The 19,896-nt window shown below is 44.3% G+C and overlaps 1 protein-coding gene across 1 annotated transcript in view; it reads left to right on the forward strand.

The window, feature by feature from the left end:
• The window catches only part of ALG13 (ALG13 UDP-N-acetylglucosaminyltransferase subunit), a 273,986-nt gene that overhangs the window by 217,494 nt on the left and 36,596 nt on the right, over nt 1-19,896 (forward strand). The window contains exons 27-28 of the mRNA XM_077485629.1: nt 8,072-8,164; nt 10,737-10,777. Coding sequence (XP_077341755.1) covers nt 8,072-8,164; nt 10,737-10,777 — 134 coding nt within the window. The remainder of the gene's footprint in view (nt 1-8,071; nt 8,165-10,736; nt 10,778-19,896) is intronic.

Genomic DNA, 19,896 nt, shown 5'->3' on the forward strand with positions numbered 1-19,896 from the left:
GTGCCGGTGCGCGCTGGCGGGCGTGTGCATGCGCCGATGCGTGTCGGCATGCATGCATGGCAATTGGCGCCAATCGGCCTATTTAGGTTGTCCCAGCAGTGTGCGCCGTGCTGTCCGATTTGCAGCTCCCCGTGTCCTAGTACCTGTTGCCTTGTTTGAAGCTCCTGATTTCCTGACTACCAAGCTTGACCTTTGGATTGTCCTGTTTGCTGCCTGCCCTTGACCTCGGCCTGTCTGTGACCTTGAACCTGCCTGCTCCACTGTACCGCGCTGCCCGCCTGTTGCCAACCCTGCCTGTGACCTGGACTTTGAACTTGTCTGATCCCTTGTACTGCACCGCCTGTCTGTTGCTGACCGTGCCTGTGACTGGACTTGCCTCACCAACTCTTGCTCTGCATCCGCCGCCAGCGTCCAGCTGCCTGGAGACCACCGATCCATCTGCATCAAGCCCTTTGGGCCTCTTCTCCTCCAACAACCCTCCAGGCTCTCATACCTTCTAGTGTAGAAGGCTACACTAGATTGGAAGGTCAAATCCAGGTTCTGTCCTCTCCCACACACCAACAAGGTGTTTCCGCTGCCGGACCAGCATCACATCCTCTGTAGTAATGCTACCTCCTGAGCCCAGGGTACCTACCCACGAGAGATTTTCTGGAGATCGCAGTAAAATACCGGTCCTTCCACAATGCTTGCGAGCTCTACTTTGCCTTGCAACCACGCACCTTCTCTTTGGAAGCGACTAAAGTGGGCTTTGTAATTTCTCTTTTTTTTTCCGGGGAACCACAGACCTGGGCCCACTGCCTCATGAAGAAGTCGATCTCCCTTGATAATCTGGATACCTTCTTTGCTGCCATGTCCCAACTATATGAGGATCCCGAGTTAAAAGCAACTGAGGCCGCCTTGCAGCAGGGGCGCGGGGCAGTTGAAGATTGTGGTGGAGTTCAGGCGTTGGAGTTCCGATACTGAATGGAATGACGCTGCCCTGCGTTACCAATTCCGCATGGGACTATCCGATTCGCTAAAGGAGGGGCTGGCACGGGTCGGTATTCCCCCAGTCCCTGGAAGAGCTTATCAATCTCTCTATTCAAATTGACCGACTCCTCAGGGAATGTCGTTCTGAGAATTTCTCCAGCCAATTTCAGCCCACCTGGGTCTTTCCCAAGGTCCCTAGTGCAACCGGCTCTTTTCTGCCAACCTCTCTTGCTCCTCCGGCTCTGGTTCTCAACACCTCCGAACCAATGCAGCTGGTTCTCATCCGTCCTTCCCTCCCTCCGGAAGAACGGCAACACTGAAGAGTCAGTAATCTATGCATGTATTGCGGTGAACCCAGCCACTATGTGAGATCTTGTCCCAACAAGACACGCAAGTCTATTCCAATTCCTCCCAAGCATGCATCTACATTGCCTATTTCTGCTTCTCGCCTTGCTCTGTCATCCTACAGCTTCCCGACAAGGATATACCAGTTCCAGTCATAATTGACTCCGGTGCCTGCCGTTTTTTATTGATCTAACTTTTGCTGCTAACCATCGCATTCCCCTCCGACCAAAACCTCAGAGCCTTGCTGATGGCTCCATCCTCAGTTCCGGCCCTGTCACTCAGGAAACCGTCACCTTACTAGCCACCATGGGCTCTAATCATCAAGAACTCTTATGCCTGGACACCATCTCATCACCTCTTTTTCCAATTATTCTGGGAATGCCTTGGTTACAGGCCCACAATCCTAACATCAATTGGCCCACGGGGGAAATAGAGTTCCTTTCCGGATATTGCCAGCAGCACTGCTTGCACAAAGTTACTACAAAACCTACTCATTTGCCTGGACACTGACCCCAAATTGCAACAGGCGATTCCTGCACCCTATCGGGATTTCCTGGATGTATTCAGCAAGAAAGGGGCATAGACTTTACCCCCGCATAAACCCTACGACTGCCCTATAGAGCTTCTGCCAGGAACTGGAAAGTTGAAAACTATGTAAGGTCGCAGGATAGCGTGTTCTGGTACAAGGACAAAATTCTGTTCCCAGAGAATTTGAGGGTGGCAATTCTGGAACTCGACCAAGTTGGCCGGACACTTCGGCACTCTAAAAACGGCAGAGTTGGTGCAGCGTGCATTCTGGTGGCCTCAGCTGACAAACGATTGTAAGAACTATGTGGAATCTTGCACCACCTGTGCCTGGAGCAAGACTAGCCGGGCAAGAACCTGGGGCTTACCAAGACCCTTACCTGTCCCAGAGAGACCCTGGAAGATGATATCAATGGACTTCATCGTGGAGCTACCTCAGGCAAAAGGCTTCTCTACCATTTTCATGGTGGTCGACAGGTTGTCTAAAATGGCCCACTTCCTGCCTATGAAGGGCAAACCTTCGGCCATGGAAACAGCAAAGTTTTTCATCAAAGAGGTAGCGAAGTCGCTTGTGGTTCCATCAAGCATCATATCTGACCGAGGTGTTCAATTTACCTCCAGATTCTGGAAGGCTCTCTGCGGTTGTCTTGAAATTGAGTTGGCATTCTTGTCTGCCTATCACCCCCAGATGAATGGGCAGACGGAGAGAACTAATCAAACTTTGGAACAGTACCTCCGCTGCTTCTCTGCCTTCTCACAAGACTGGGTCTCTACTGCCTATTGCTGAGTTTGCCTACAACAACTCGTTGCATTCTGCTATTAAGCAGATGCCATCCTTCGCAAGCTACGGTTACCACCCATCCTTCCTGCCTGGTTCTGTACCTGAGTGTGCCATTCCCACAGTGTCCAAAACAATGGACTTCTTCCTGACTAACAAATTGCTACAAGAGACTATGGCCAAAACTCGGCAATACAACAAGAGGATGTTTGACAGGAAAAAACGGGGAGAACTCGTCCTAGTACCTGGCAACCAAGTTTGGCTCTCTACGGCTAACCTAAAGATGGCTTGCCCTTCAAGAAAACTAGGTCCTAAGTTCTTGGGCCCCTTTTTCGGTCAAGAGAAAAATGAACAATGTGACTTACGAGCTCAACTTACCCGGTTCGCTGAAGATTGACCCAGTCTTCCACGTATCCCTGTTTGAAACCTGTTACCCCCAGTCAATTTACCGCCTGAAATACCGGTCCACCTAAACCTGTAATCGACAATGAAGAGGAGTTTGAGGTGGAAGCGATATTGGATTTGGTTGCCCCTTTTCCTACAGTCCAGTATTTAATCAAGTGGAGGGGGTATGGACCGGAAGACAACTCCTGGGAGCCAGAAAGCAATTTACATGCGGAAGAACTTCTAATTCCCTTAAAGAGTACCCACTCTGGACCAGATGGGCATCCGAAGGCTGCCCTTGAGGAGAGGGCACTGTCAGGGAAATGCCCGGAACGGACATGCTACTGGGCGCTCGCCTGTGCACACTAATGTGCGTGTGCTTGTGCGCGTCGGCGAGCACGCATGGCGCTTGACTCCAATCGGCCTATTTAGATTGTCCCCGCAGTGGGCTCGTGCTGTCCGATCTGCAGCTCCCCATGTCCTAGTACCTATTACCTCATTTGAAGCTCCTGATTTCCTGACTACCCAGCTTGACCTTTGGATTGTCCTGTTTGCTGCCTGCCCTTGACCTCGGCTTGTCTGTGACCTTGAACCTGCCTGCTCCACTGTACCGCGCTGCCCACCTGTTGCCAACCCTGCCTGTGACCTGGACTTTGAACTTGTCTGATCCCTTGTACTGCACCGCCTGTCTGTTGCCGACTGGGCCTGTGACTGGACTTGCCTCACCAGCTCTTGCTCTGCATCCGCTGCCAGCGTCCAGCTGCCTGGAGAACACCAATCCTTCTGCATCAAGCCCTTTGGGCCTCTTCTCCTGCAACAACCCACCAGGCTCTCATACCAATCTGTGCTCCCATGCATCCTGTCCATACTACCAGGGGCCGCAGACCAGACACATAAGGGTGGCCTTCCCCCTGCTATCTCTGGCTCATCAGTCAGGTACGTGAAGTCTGACGCACGCTGCAGGTGTTGGAGGGGGGGGGGGGGTGGATTTAGGCAGTTATAAGGTGTGAAAGATCTCCACGCAACTGTAAGGTTTTTGAGTTTGCTATAACCACTATCCGGTGTGAAGGTGACTACTGATATCAGTGCAGCAAACGCTTTACTCGTATCTAATGATAAAGTGTACCATACAAGCTCTCATTTGCCCCTAAAGGCAGAACCACCCTATGTGTTACATACATTCCAAGTTTGGACCCTTTCTCTGGCTTTTTTGATGCTGTCTATTAAGGGGGAGTCCTGTGTACACAGTTGCATACGTCCTGACCATTTCTGTACACCCCAATGTGTGTCCTGAAGAAGTGATCCAGGGGCTCACACATGTTTTGATGCTATACTGTTGAAACATAATTTCTCTTTTTGGGTATATGTAACCTCTTTTCTGGCCACTGCGTGGCTGTCAGTGGACGATACCTTTTTTATTTTATATTATTTATGTCAATGTATTTGTGTTGAATAAAACTATATATTTTTAAGATATATGATGTTCCAATCTGCTTCCAAAGTTCGACCTAGAGGGTTATTTTTACTTTTTTTTTTTCTTTTATTATTTTTTTTTTTTTCTTCAGAGTTTTGGTTGGTCCTGGCCACTGTGTGATCAAGCTTATGCTCGATCGCTTCCATGCGAGAACCCAAGTTTTGTAGATCAGCTTTAATGTCCCCAGTGATCCTGGAAGACCAAGATAAAGTAGATCGGCAAATTTAGCAAACATTGCTGAGACTTGCTCTTGTTGATAGACCTGTGGATTGGACCATGTTACAGGGCTGGGAAGTGCCTGCATACATAGGGGAACATGAGAGGTCTGCCAGTGTGCATTTAATGAGGGAGTCCGTGGAAGCTGGGGATACAGGACCCATGAGGGCTCGCACATGATCCTGGGGTCTGGCACATTGCGGGCGACGCCATCTGCAGTAGCTACAGGCAGGTCTGTGAGAGGCTGGATGACATCTGGCATCTTGGGAGCTGCTGCCTGACGTTCGCTCAGAAGGTCCTGGCGTGCTGTCCCTGCGATCATCGGGAAGACCGGAGGGTTCTCCCCTAGGTCTGGCTGCTGCTGGCTATGAATTTTGTGGGGTTATACCATCTGCAGGAGGTATTGGTCGGGGCACGATGCAACTCCTGAGTCAAATGGCCAAATCGGGAGCCGCTGCGCATGTGCCTGGGCAAGCCCTTTTTTAATGAATGAAATAGATTCAATTAGTATGTATTGTGATTATCTATGATTTTCCACAGCTAATCACATGGTAAAGATTGGCTGGCTGGGATTGGCCCTGTCTGTACCATGTGATCAGAGATCAACACAATAGTACACAATGAATGGCATTAATCAATTGTTTACAATTGTCATGTGATCTGCTGAGATTGGCCACAGTGATCACATGGTACCAGCAGCAGGCAGGTACAATGATCTGTCATCTGCTGTGTGCGGTGAAAATGGGTGACAGATCATGCCAGCGCTTGGCCCGTTCTGGGGAGGACATCATATAACCCCCCCCCCCCCCCACCCAGAACAATAAGGATCCCACTCAAGCATCCTGTTTAATGGCCTGGGTGGGAAGCAGTTAAACCCAGTTTAGGCTTCTCAAGCCATTTTTGGTTGGGGTGGACTTTAAATATGGAAATGGTTTTTAATTTGCAGCAATACTGGCCTAATCTGTTGCAAGAAAAGGTAGAATGCACAGTTCTGGCATTTCTCTCTGCACTTCAATGCAATTGAATGGAACTGTCTATATTGGGTTTAGCTGTGCAGAAGCCCTGGTTCACACTGACGGCGGGAATGAAATTGTGCGAGTTCAGCTGAACTCTCACAATTTCATTCCTGCATGCCAGTCCCGACTTCGGGGGCAATTTTCAGAGACAGCTGTGCAGTTGTTGCACAGATGTCAATGGAAATTGCACCCCGAAGTCACCAAAGGTAGTACATAAACTACTTTTGGGAATCGGTTCGGCGTTGCACCAATTTATCTTGGTGCCATTGCCACCGCTTTGATATGTCCAATCGCTCCAATGTGGACCAGGGTGAAATCTAAGCTAATGAGCAGGTGTGTCCGAAAGCTGAAAAATGCCATCAGGTATCGGTATCAATTTCATAAAAAGACAGTTTTATGAAACGCCATATGCATTTTGTGGCTACCTAACACTTCATATGACGTGGTTTAATAAACGATATAGTAGAAAAAAGTATAACGTAAGGCATAGGGAAAAGCTGTTATAACATAAGGATCACAATTTCAAAATGGAAATAAGATGTCTGGATAATACACGTGCAGCCAGTGCCTGACCCATTATAAACTGTATGAAGGTTATGCAAAATATGTAACGTTCTTGTGTAGATTGCTAAAAAGTTTAATTGGATAGAGTTAAAAATATTTTTAAATTACAAATTTCATAAAGGTTTAGATATTGAGATGGAATATACGCTACAGTATTTACCGTATGTATATACACAATTGGCCAATGATTGCAAATCTACAATGTATGTTATAGAAACTTCAACTGAAGTTGTTAGGAAGATGTTACTGTTCAAGTATTCCTGATGCTGAATATTTATCATGTGTAAAGGAAAGTGTGAAAGAGTTTTTTTTTTTTTTTTTTTTTTTTTTTTTTAAGTCCGCAGCTACAAATACTGCAGCTGCTGACTTTTAAAATATGGACACTTACCTGTCCAGCGCACCCACGATGTCGGCACCCAAAGCCGATCTGTCAATCTGCTCTCGGGTTCTGCCACCGGGATCTTCAGGATGGGAATCGGGTTCCCTACAGCTCATGCGCGAGTCGCCCTGCGCAATACAGACGGTCCCTGCTTTCTCTGGGATCCTTGTGTTTACCAGCAGACAGCAGGGGGAGGGGGAGATGACAATAAGTGGCGTAAATACCCGCATATTCTGCAGCTATCTATGCCCGGAAGTGGGTGCAGATACCTGTATTATACAAGTATCTTCACCCCCCTGAAAGGTGCCAATTGTGGCATGGGAGGGTTCAGATGAGCGCAAGTTCCACTTTAGGGTGGAGCTCCGCTTTAAGGCTCCATTCACACTTGTGTGACTTGTCATGTGACTTTGGTTATCGTACAGAAACATGGGGTGTGACTTGTCATGCAACTTTGGGGTGCATTTATATCTGTGTGACTTCAAATTGCAGCAACTTCAAATAGTTCCTGCACTTCTTTGGTCTGACTTTCATGTGACTTGAGGTCCATAGACGTCAATATAAACCCTCAACTTGCTTGATATAGATGCGACTTGTGAAAATAATGCTGGTAGTTGGAAGAAAAAAGGTGTGGGATCCCACCAATGCATATCAGACCCTCCTCCTAAACCATACATGGCCACATGCCCTCAACATGGGAGGGGGTGCTTTGAGGCGAGGGGGCTCTACTCACCCCCCTGTCCCCATGTTGATGGGGACAAGGGCCTCTTCCCTGACAAACCTGGCTGGTGGTTGTGGGGCAGTGGGTCCACAGGCAAGGGGCTTATTGGAATCTGGCAGCCCCGTTAACATGTGAGGGCCCCAGAGCATAAACAAAACAATCATGTTGGTCAAAGTCATTACAAAGTCGCACTCATCCAAAGTTGCATCAAGTTGCAGGGTAAAGTTGCACAAGTGTGAATTGGCTGAAATAACTATTACTATAGCAGCAACCAGTGATTTTTAAGTGACGTTTTTGGGACAGGATCAAGAAGGGGAAAGACCTGCAATGATATAGGTGAACTTACTGGCATAAAAATGCTCATTGATTTGATCAAAGATTGTATGGCTCAGAGCAGTGGGAAACCAAGTCTTTGGAAGTTTGCAGTCAGGGTGTCCAAGCTGAGGTGTTCTTCCACACACCAGTAGACAAACGGTCATCGAATAAAAGAAGCCGGCAACTCCATACCATAAAGTGTATTTATTTTCAAGCCTTCACAGCGAGTACAGTCAGCAGCAGACTAGTTTCGGCGATGAGCCTTGTTCGCAGGCTCATGAAGGAATTCCATAAACTATTTGATTACCTTGGAGAAGCTGTTAATGTTTTGATTTAAACATCTCAATGCATGACATTTATATTTGCAATGTGCATTCATTTTTAATAGCTCCCCCTGGATCTGGTGAGATGGGAGACTGCACAGGTCCTCTTCCACCGCCTCCTTATTCCTGTGACCCAAATGGAAATGATCTGCCAAGAGGTAAGTGGGAAGAGCTATATTTAAACATCACATGCTTGAATACGGTTGACATTTTTATAATGACCTACAAATTCAGGTTACTAGAAGCTGCTTGGATTTGCCTGTTCTTATAAATGGGCTGCTTCATAATTTTCTATTTAACTATAAAACAGGGCCAACTAATGTTAAGTGGTTGTAAATCCTTACATATATCCAGTGAAGTGACTGGCCTCAGGTGATACAGAGATGAAAAAAATCCTACATAAGTTGTATCTGTCTATCTGCAGTCTTCTCTTCTCTACAGCTGTTCAGAAATGCAAAATTTATATAGCTTGTCTGAGCTTTCAGAAGACAGGGGCGAGAAGCTGAAGTTACAATCTGCAGAGCTCAGTGAGGAGAGCTGTTTGGAGGGAAGGGACACCACTTCCTTCACACAGCACACCAGAACAGAGCCAAGGCTGTCAGTTTAAGGTTGAACTGGATGGACTTGTGTCTTTTTTCAACCTGACTAACTATGTAACTATGTAATCACAGGCTCTGTGCTGAGCTCCCCCATCACCCTTTTACCTCTTGGTGTCAGGAAAGACTGCCACTCATTTAGGAGACAGAAAATTACACTTTGGCTCTGGATTGAGACAAGTTCATAGTCTAAAAAGATGTGCTTTGTTCATTTTTTTTTTTTTTTTTTTTTTTTTTTTTTTTGTCAGAGGTTTATAACCACTTCAAGTTTAGTCTTTCCTTTTACAGCATTACAGCAGCAAGTATGTTCATACAACATGGCAGAAAATCTTTTTGTTTTAGAAAAATTTTTACAAATTAAAAATTTGGAACTGCTTGGGAAATTCTATTCTAACAAAGCAGCTCACAACTCTTGTGATCGACTGCAATAGCAGCATCATAAAAGGGGGGGGGGGTTTATGTGGCGCTATCTATAGTAAAGCTACCTGTGTCTACTTGTAAACCATAAATGACACAATACAGTACAAACAAATGTGCAAATAGTGCCGAGTAATAAAGTGCATAAAAATATCCGTAATAAAGTGCAAAGAAATATATATCAATATACTGAATGACCTAAAAAAATCAGTCCATGCAAATAGTGCAAATAAGTGTACACAGCAAAAATAAGCATACCAAAATTTGAAAACAAATGTTTAAGGAAAACAAATTAGAACAAATAAAAATTGTTATATCCAGTGAAACGTGTAAAACAAAGTCCACTCAAATAATGTGCAATCCGTCCAAACGGCTAGTCTTAAACCGTGCAATGTGAAAAGATAAAGTGCAATCTATATCCTTCTTCCAGGCCACAGTGCTCAACATGCACCCCTCATTTCCCCCAGCCTCTCACCTCAAATAAAGGTCCTTAAGGACCGGATGCCGCTTAGGGGGTGGTTGGTAGAACAATCTTCCACCTCTTAACAGTATACCTCCGGGGACCCAGACTACGTTCATCCACTATCAGCACTCCAGATTCATATACAAAAGAGTAAGGGGGGCCGCCAATGTGTAGTACCGTTAAAACACTTTAATAAAATAATCTACACTTACATTAAAATTATGAAATACAGATGTAAACACTGATGCTTGATAGTGCTGATAGTGGATGAACGTAGTCTGGGTCCCGGAGGTATACTGTTAAGGACCGGATGCCGCTTAGGGGGTGGTTGGTAGAACAATCTTCCACCTCTTAAGGACCTTTATTTGAGGTGAGAGGCTGGGGGAAATGAGGGGTGCATGTTGAGCACTGAAGCCTGGAAGAAGGATATAGATTGTACTTTATCTATTCACATTGCACGATTTAAGACTAGCCGTTTGGACGGATTGCACATTATTTGAGTGGACTTTGTTTTACACGTTTCACTGGATATATACAACAATTTTTATTTGTTGTAATTTGTTTTCCTTAAACATTTGTTTTCAATTTTGGTATGCTTATTTTTGCTGTGTACACTTATTTGCACTATTTGCATGGACTGATTTTTTTATGTCATTCAGTATATTGATATATATTTCTTTGCACTTTATTACGGATATTTTTATGCACTTTATTACTCGGCACTATTTGCACATTTGTTTGTACTGTATTGTGTCATTTATGATTTACAAGTAGACACAGGTAGCTTTACTATAGATAGCGCCACATAAAACACCCCCCCCCCCTTTATATGTTTGAGTGTAGAGAACACTTTGTGAGCAGCTTTCTAGAATTTTTATTTAGTCCTTCTGGCTAGGTTGTGCGCAACAGTATTTATTTCAAATAGCAGCATCATGCTGCATCTAATACTAATATGAACTGCTACTCAATCGTTCATTTCAGTAATTTATCTGTCCTTGAACAGTGACACAATTGGGCTGTACTTCAGAACTGGCACTTTATCGTTTATCTTCCACAGATTTGATTCATTTAAGGAGATTGTTTAGCCACTTAACCCTCTTCAAGTTAAACCATATAAAATTATTCTCTCAACAGCTAAAAATAATTTTAATAAGAACTAAATATAGTTCTAGATTATGAGACTTTTTTTAAACTTTACGATTGTATGTGTGAGGTGTTTACACCTATATTATTATTTTTTTTTCTTTCTGTCAGACACAAAAGTACTACAGTATTACTTTAACCTAGGATTACAAGTAAGTAAATCATAAAACTGGAACAGAAGTGTGTAGAGCATAACTGGTTGGATGGGTGAATTGTATTGCATGGTCTGTTTGCTTTTAAAGAACTGAGCACATAGTAATTCATTAGTGGAAATAATCTAAAGGATTGTTGAAACTGGTGTTCAGCCCTGTACAACGTGAAGAGAGATTCATTTTTTTTTTTTCTCTCTGTACTAGCGCAGAGCTGCATGCAGGCAGTCCAATTAATTGGATAGACGTGCATTGGCTGTACAGACTCCTCCACAGTGTGGAATTTGACAGGTTGCACAGGGACAAGTGCATGGGCCCGGACACAGCTTCTGCATCGGCAACCATAAACCTTTCCCAGCGTACCCGTCAAACTCAACACTGCATCCGATTCTGTATGGCCAATGCTTGTCCCTACACTTTAATGGCGTGCCTGGATGCAGCTCAGCGCAAGTACAGAAAAATAAACAGCTCTGCATGCTATATAGATTTGAGCGTCCATGTGAGCATGTTAAAAATGCACTGGTTACTTTCTACACTTGTACAGTATAACTACATAAAGTACAATGCTTTAGTGATAGTGTATCCTAGCAGAACTTGGGTAAACTGAAAAGAAAAAATAGTGCCGTACGCAAAAATAATGGGACTAAGAAGTTGAAAGTGGCCCTTTCCTGTATGGTAAGCACTGGCAACATATAATCTTTCTTGTGTTTTTTTTTTTTTTTTTTTTTTTTTTTATAAACTCTGCCAGGAACTCTGTTTTTGCTTAGAAACCCTTAGTTTTAGTTCAGTTTTATAAGCTGTCTTTCATTTTTGTTTTTGCTGCCAAAGTAGTAGTAGTAGTAATTATTGTTCTAAATTGAATGAAACTACACTTGTGAAAAAAAGATAAAAATAGAACAAGTGAAAAACTACTAGAAGTCTGCAATATTAAACATAGCCCAAAAATTCTTATATGCCTGATATGTGCTAATCACACACCTATGAACACTTTGACATAATGGTGCTTATTACGTATGGTACGCATCCTCAAACGTTTGCCCAGGGTGCGCTGCTCGGGTGGCACGTATTCCCAAAACCCCCGTAAAGTGTTGGAAGCCTTCAGAGGCTTCTATGCCTTCCTATACAAACTCCCGGCAGGGGAGGATCCTCAATCCTGTGCACAGTACCTGCAGGGTATTGCGCTCCCCAAAATCTTTGAAGCATAGAGGGCATATGGAGGCCCCTTTCACGTCACAGGAGATTATAGCTGCCATTAAATCTACAAGGATGGGTTCTGCTGCGGGAATGGAAAGATTTCTGGCTCTCCTACTATCTCAAGTTTCAGGACTTTTTGGTTCCTCACTTGGTTCGGTATTTTAATGCTATATGGCAGTGATGGCGAACCTTGGCACCCCAGATGTTTTGGAACCACATTTCCCATGATGCTCATGTGCTCTGAAGTGTAGTTGAGCATCATGGGAAATGTAGTTCCAAAACATCTGGAGTGCCAAGGTTCGCCATCACTGCTATATGGCAATGGTCTCCAAACTGGCCCAAGGGCTGGATGTGGCCTTTGGCTGCCCTTGGGAATTCCTCCTACAGATATGAAGCACTATTCCTCCCACTGATAAGGTCGATGGAGCACTATTCCTCCCACATGATACCAATGATGGGGTACTATCTCTCCCACTGACATCAATGATGGAGTATTGTTCCTCCCACTGACACCAATGATGGGGGCACTATTCTTTGCACTAATACCAATAATGGGGGTATTATTCCTCCCACTGACACCAACCATGGGTCACTATTCCTCCCGCTAAAAGCAATGATGGTGTATTAATCTTCCCACTGACACCAACAATGGGGCATTATTCCTATAACAAATACCTTTTTATGGGGCACTAGTCCACCTCCTACTGACTACCAGCACTAAAATTTTTATTTTTTTACTCCTACTGACCACAGTCTGGACGCCTTAAAATCTGAAGGACAGCAAACTGGCCCTTTGTTTAAAAAGTTTGACAACCCCTGCTCTATGGGATGGGACCGCCATAGACCCCACCTCCCATATGGCATATCTGTTATTTCAAAGCCCAAAAAGGATACGGAGAGGTTTAAGACTATTGGCCCATCTCAGTAATAGATAATGACCTTAAACTGTTTATCAACGTATTTGCTAATAGGCTGTCACCCTTTTATCAGTTTTTATGTACATAGAGATCGGGTGGGCTTCATCCTGGGTCACCAGGGGCCGGGTCATATTAGAAGAGCAGTTTAAATTATCACGCTTCTGCCATCGGGATGGGCTGGGGGCATCTCTTTAGAGAGAATACTCCTGTCCTTAGACTTGCAGAAAGATTTTGATTCAGTGTCTTGGACTTGCATGTTTCAGGTCTTAAAGACCTGGGGCTTTGGTCCTCTCTTCTTGCGTATCTTGGGATCACCCTCTTGACCACAAGCCAGGATTAAATTGTTAGGATACCATTCTGATCCCATCACCATTGAGATGCGGTACGCAACAGAGATGTCAGCTGTCCCCACTGCTCTAAGCTATTGCATTCTAAACTGTGGCCGTGGTGATACGGGATGACCGAAATATTAAAGGAGTGCTATGTGGTCCCCATACACATAAATGTGTGTTATTTGCAGATATGCTATTACGTCCCCGTACCTTGCTCCCGAACATTCCTCAGACTCTACATGACTTTGGTAAGATCTCTGGGCTCCGCGTGAACAAGACAAAATCTTGTGCAATGAACATTGTTTGCTACACTCCACTTTCAATGGCACAAGGTATCTCTTCCATAATTGAGGATTAATCTCCTTCATACTCATTGTCATGAGGTTGTCATGTTATCCTTCCTGTTTTAGGTGCCTAGAACTACTTTGTAGTTAGGCCCTGTATGATCTCACATGGCTAAGTACAAGTCATGCAATCAAAATGACCCTTTTGCCTAAACTTTTATATTTATTTAGGTCTTTAACGGTAAGGGTCTCTAGGGCGGACCTTTTTTTCGCTTTCAGGCTAAAGTGCTAAAATTTATATGGGGCACTAAAGGCCATAGATTCACTCCCTCCACTTTGCTCCTTGATCAAGATGGGATCTTGGTTCCTGATTTCTACACCTACTATAAGACTGCGTAAATAATGCTACTGTTTACTCTTGCCACAAGAGACCACGCTGAGTTTTAATGGAACGTCATGCTATTTCGTCACAATTGATTTCCTCCTGTGGCACCCTCTCAAAGAAAGACCCTTAATCCATTTGCCCATGCTATCCCATTCTTTTGCTATATAGGATCAATTACATTCTAGTCTTTTGCTGACCTCCACATTTACCCCTCTAGCTCATGTATTTCATAACCCAGATTTTTCTCCCGGTATGGACATTAGGGCAATCAGGTGGTGGATGGCTACTGGCCTATATCCCATCGGTCACTTTTTTTTACTTCAAAGCGGTCCCTTTACTCTCCCATTGTTCCTCGGGCCTGGAGATGGCTCCAACAGAACGGTTCTGTTTTTATCAAATGGCCCATTTTTTAGTCAATATGGCCTTCTGGGATCCTCCTGCTTTAATGGCATATGATCAGTGGTGCACATAAAATCATGGCTATAGAGGGGGTATTTCTGTGTTATACGAGTTGCTGCTCAATCCACCTTAATCCACCATACAGGCTAGCCTGGGAGAGGGATTTTGACTTTGCTGAGGACCTAGAGTCTTGATGCTCCAGACTTCAAATTTCCTACAAAGGCATCCTGAACATTTCTTTTATAGAAGCCAGTCTAAAAGTACTGACCAAATGGTATCTAGACCCTGTGGGCCTGGCCAGGATGTATAACACAGCCACCACGGAATGCGTCGGGGCTATAATTTGCGAGGCTCCATGCTTCACATTTGGTGGGAACATCCCAAAAGCGGGATCTTCTGGATCAGAGTGTTTTTGATGCTCTGGAAAATAACAGGGCTTTCTTTTAAGCAACAGACCAATCTAGCTTTACTTAATGACTTGCCTCCGGAATGGCCATATCCACTGAAATGCCTAATTTTCTTTCTTCTGCTAGCAGCTAAGCTTATTATAGCTGGAGCATGGAAGACACCCTAACTATAGTTTAGACGATTGAAACACAAAATCTCTTGGATCATGGTATATGAAAAGATCGCAGGGATTATTAACGTTCAAAGTAAGCAATTTGACCAGACCTGGAAGCTTTGGACGACCTACAGTTAGGGCCATAAATATTTGGACAGTGACACAAGTTTTGTTATTTTAGCTGTTTACAAAAACATGTTCAGAAATACAATTATATATATAATATGGGCTGAAAGTGCACACTCCCAGCTGCAATATGAGAGTTTCCACATCCAAATCTGAGAAAGGGTTTAGGAATCATAGCTCTGTAATGCATAGCCTCCTCTTTTTCAAGGGACCAAAAGTAATTGGACAATGGACTCTAAGGGCTGCAATTAACTCTGAAGGCATCTCCCTCGTTAACCTGTAATCAATGAAGTAGTTAAAAGGTCTGGGGTTGATTCCAGGTGTGTGGTTTTGCATTTGGAAGCTGTTGCTGTGACCAGACAACATGCGGTCAAAGGAACTCTCAATTGAGGTGAAGCAGAACATCCTGAGGCTGAAAAAAAAGAAAAAATCCATCAGAGAGATGGCAGACATGCTTGGAGTAGCAAAATCAACAGTCGGGTACATTCTGAGAAAAAAGGAATTGACTGGTGAGCTTGGGAACTCAAAAAGGGCTGGGCGTCCACGGAAGACAACAGTGGTGGATGATCGCCGCATACTTTCTTTGGTGAAGAAGAACCCGTTCACAACATCAACTGAAGTCCAAAACACTCTCAGGGAAGTAGGTGTATCTGTCTCTAAGTCAACAGTAAAGAGAAGACTCCATGAAAGTAAATACAAAGGGTTCACATGTAGATGCAAACCATTCAATTCCAAAAATAGACAGGCCAGAGTTAAATTTGCCCAAAAACACCTCAAGAAGCCAGCTCAGTTCTGGAAAAGTATTCTACGGACAGATGAGACAAAGATCAACTTGTACCAGAATGATGGGAAGAAAAAAGTTTGGAGAAGAAAGGCAACGGCACATGATCCAAGGCACACCACATCCTCTGTAAAACATGGTGGAGGCAACGTGATGGCATGGGCATGAATGGCTTTCAATGGCACTGGGTCACTTGTGTTTATTGATGACATAACAGCAGACAAGAGTAGCCGGATGAATTCTGAAGTGTACCGGGATATACTTTCAGCCCAGATTCAGCCAAATGGTGCAAAGTTGATCGGACGGCGCTTCATAGTACAGATGGACAATGACCCCAAGCATACAGCCAAAGCTACCCAGGAGTTCATGAGTGCAAAAAAGTGGAACATTCTGCAATGGCCAAGTCAATCACCAGATCTTAACCCAATTGAGCATGCATTTCACTTGCTCAAATCCAGACTTAAGACGGAAAGACCCACAAACAAGCAAGACCTGAAGGCTGCGGCTGGAAAGGCCTGGCAAAGCATTAAGAAGGAGGAAACCCAGCGTTTGGTGATGTCCATGGGTTCCAGACTTAGAGGAAGTAAACCCTTTCAAACCACTTTGACCTACAGGTAAGCCTAGATTAAGGCTTACCTGTAGGTCCAAGCAATATCTCCTAAACCTATATGGTTTAGGAGATATTTGCCCGAAAATGGGCACCGCTGTCTACGGCGCATGCGCCGTAGACAGCGGCGCGCAGGCGCACTAAATGCTGCAAGTCCAAGAATGGATTTGCCTAATTTGTTGACTCCCGTGCGCATGCGCGGGAGTGACGTCATCGCGGCTTCGCCGAATGGCAGCGGCGGAGCTGCGAGACGCGACTCCCGTGCACATGCACGGGAGTGACGTCATCACGGCTTCGCCGCTGTGATTCGTCGGAGCTGCGAGACGCCACCAGCAAGATGGATGCGGCGGACTACAGGGGACAGCGGCGACTTCGCTGGCTCCTGTGTCAGGTAAGTGACACATAATGAGCTACTATGCGATGCATAGTAGTCCATTATGCTTTACCTTTGCAGGGAAAAAAAGAGGAAGTAAACCCATTAGGGTTTACTTCCTCTTTAAGGCAATGATTGCCTCCAAAGGATTTGCAACAAAATATTGAATAAATAAATATTTTGTTTGGGTTAGGTTTATTTGTCCAATTACTTTTGAGCTCCTAAAATGTGGAGTGTTTGTAAAGAAATGTGTACAATTCCTACATTTTCTATCAGGTATTTTTGTTCAACCCTTCAAATTAAACGTTACAATCTGCACTTTAATTCTGTTGTAGAGGTTTCATTTCAAATCCAATGCGGTGGCATGCAGAGCCCAACTTGCGAAAATTGTGTCACTGTCCAAATATTTATGGCCCTAACTGTATGTACATGTACCCTTGTCTGAAACTCGGGGGGGGGGGGGGGGTTACAAAGGTGGGACTCGTCTTCTATTACACCAACCTCCTCTGCAACCTAGGTCTCTGTCTTCTTTATTCTTTCTTTTTTTATTCTTTCTCTGACCCCTTGTTGTCTCCTTTCAGTACTCATTATATGATCTTTATTGCTGTGATATTGATGACCAATGGTATTCAGCACCCATCAGGAGTACCTTACAAATGACTTGTGTAACGCGTTCTGCAGCTATACCAAGAATCGCAATCTGCGCTCCCATGCATTTTTGGGTTCCAATGAATGGTTCTGGGTATTAAATTTAGGCCTTTTTATCTTAATGCCTGTATTTTTATAACTACAATCTTATGTTCCAGAATTGTACTACGTTTGTTGCTCTTGACAATATGATATTGCTGCCATGTGGCTGACATAAATCATTTTTTATTTTTATTTTTTAAAGTAAAAACCATAATATTTACAAAGATCACAGTAGTGCATACAAAAGTCCAGATCCAAAGGTGACGCTGCGAATCCCACTCCAAGTGTATTTCTGCCTTAAAGTGGAGGGCCACCCTGAAAAAAAAAAAATGCATTAAAAATTAGAAAAAAATGAAAACATTTTTTTTTTACTTACCAGAAATGGCTGTTGCTAGGCACATCATCCTAATCTGCCTCTTCCTCCTCTGCGGAGATCTTCTTTATTCTCTCCTCGTCGCGTTGTCTTCTGGGTAATGGGTCACGCTGTGTTCTGGGAACTGTGTGTCCCAGAACACAGCGCGTCCCATTCACAAAGCGCTGCGCGACTCGTGCATGCGCAGTAGGAAACGGGCAGTGGCGCCGGGACCCAAGAGCCAAGGGACGGGTCAGCCTCCGGCGGCTGACATCACGGGCGCCCTGGACAGGTAATTCTGCTTATTAAGTCAGCAGCTTCAGTGTTTGCAGCTGCTGACTTTTAATTTTTTTTTTTTTTTTTTAAACCGGCCCTCCTCTTTAAAGACACAGCAAGGGGCTTACCAGAAATACAGTAGGACTCTCAAATTACAGAAGTCCTATATTGCGAGAGAGAATAACTGCTGCCGGGCAAGGCTCAGGCTTCCATGTAGTAGATCAATCACTGGCAAGATAAACTACTATTCACATTCCCCTTCAATCAGCTTCACATGAATTAAAAGGAGACTGGACACTCCACATAGTGTAAATATCAGCCCTTTATACAAAACTGTTCTCAAACCCCAAATCATACTTCTGGGTATGTGATGACATCACAGTACATAGCTATGTCTTGCGTGCTTTGTCAGAATTGACCTCTTCCAGGGCACCTTTAGTCCAGGCTATTTTGACATATATGTTTTATACATGTAAAAAGCTGAATTTTTTTGCTAGAAACCTATTTGGAAAACCCAAATATAATCATGTTATGCCAAGTAGATACCCAACAAGTCATACTTAAAATTTCACAGGCCAGTGAAATGGCAACAAACTACAGTATATTAAATTATCCATAGGTGATGCTTTAAAAGTTGGAACTGATGCTGGAATTTACTCAATCTGACATTCGTGGTGATACCTTATGTGTAGTGCAATCCCCATTTACATATGCCTGCGGGGTGTGCTTACATGTAAATACATGTGAGCACAGAGGAGCTTTAAAAATAGTTTTATGGCTTTTGTATATACATTTGACACTACCTTTTATTTTTTGTATTGAACCTTATTGTTATGACTAATTTCTGATTTGGAACTCTAAAACAAAGTTAATACTGCAGCTGCAGGAACAGATTCACAGGACTCAATCACTGTGTTTAAAATGTCCGTTCAGTGAAAAAATTTATTACATGTTATTTTATACATGGATAAGGCATATGACTGACAGCGGTTCAGGCAATGTGCATATGGAGGCAATTGACTCGGGCGCCCAAGTCTCGCCACCCGCATATGAGCAACTGGCTCATGCTGTGGCAGCCCTGCTATCCCCCATTATCACAGCTGCAGTGGACAGGGCAGTGTCAGCAGGCATAACACAGCTCCGCAAAGAGCTTGGTGATCACGCCCAGAGAGTAACAGAAACTGAACAGCATATATCCTCACTTAAAGATGACCAATACGACATGAATGCGACCATTGGAAAAATTCACTCAGGCCCAGCAGCTTTTGCACGAATGAATGGAAGATCTGGAGAATCGTTCCAGAAGGAACAATCTCCAGATAATCTGACTCCCCGAGTCATTCAAACATGGATCGCTACTAGATATCTGCACCTCGGCACTCCTGGAAGCTCTCGGTCTACACCGCAAATGCACGGTGGAAAGAGCTTATCGGATCGGAGCCCCATCGACCAAACAGAATCGCTCCAGGCCTATAATTGCAAAATATCTCAATTATGCGGATCGCACAGACGTTCTGCAAAGCTTCTGAAAGTTGCACCATAGAAGAAAAAACTATCCATATTTCCTCCTGATACCATTGATTGTGGAAGAGAGTTCCACATCCTTACAGCCCTGACCTAAGCAGCTTAAGGTTAAACCGCTTCTCTTCCGGTCTCATGTGGCCCTGTGTCATCTTACACTCCTTGGAACTGAAAAGTTTCATACTTATGCTGGGAGCACCATTGAGATATTTGTACATCGCAATCATATCTCCGCTCAAGCATCTCTTCTCCAGGGAGAATAAATTCAGCACTTGTCATTCCTCATAAGTGAGGTCCTCCAGTCCCCATATTCATTTAGTTGC

The sequence above is a fragment of the Lithobates pipiens genome, unplaced genomic scaffold, assembly GCF_037356315.1.
Source record: "Lithobates pipiens isolate NorthernLeopardFrog02 unplaced genomic scaffold, aLitPip1_a1.2 Scaffold_1, whole genome shotgun sequence".
NCBI lineage: Eukaryota > Metazoa > Chordata > Amphibia > Anura > Ranidae > Lithobates > Lithobates pipiens.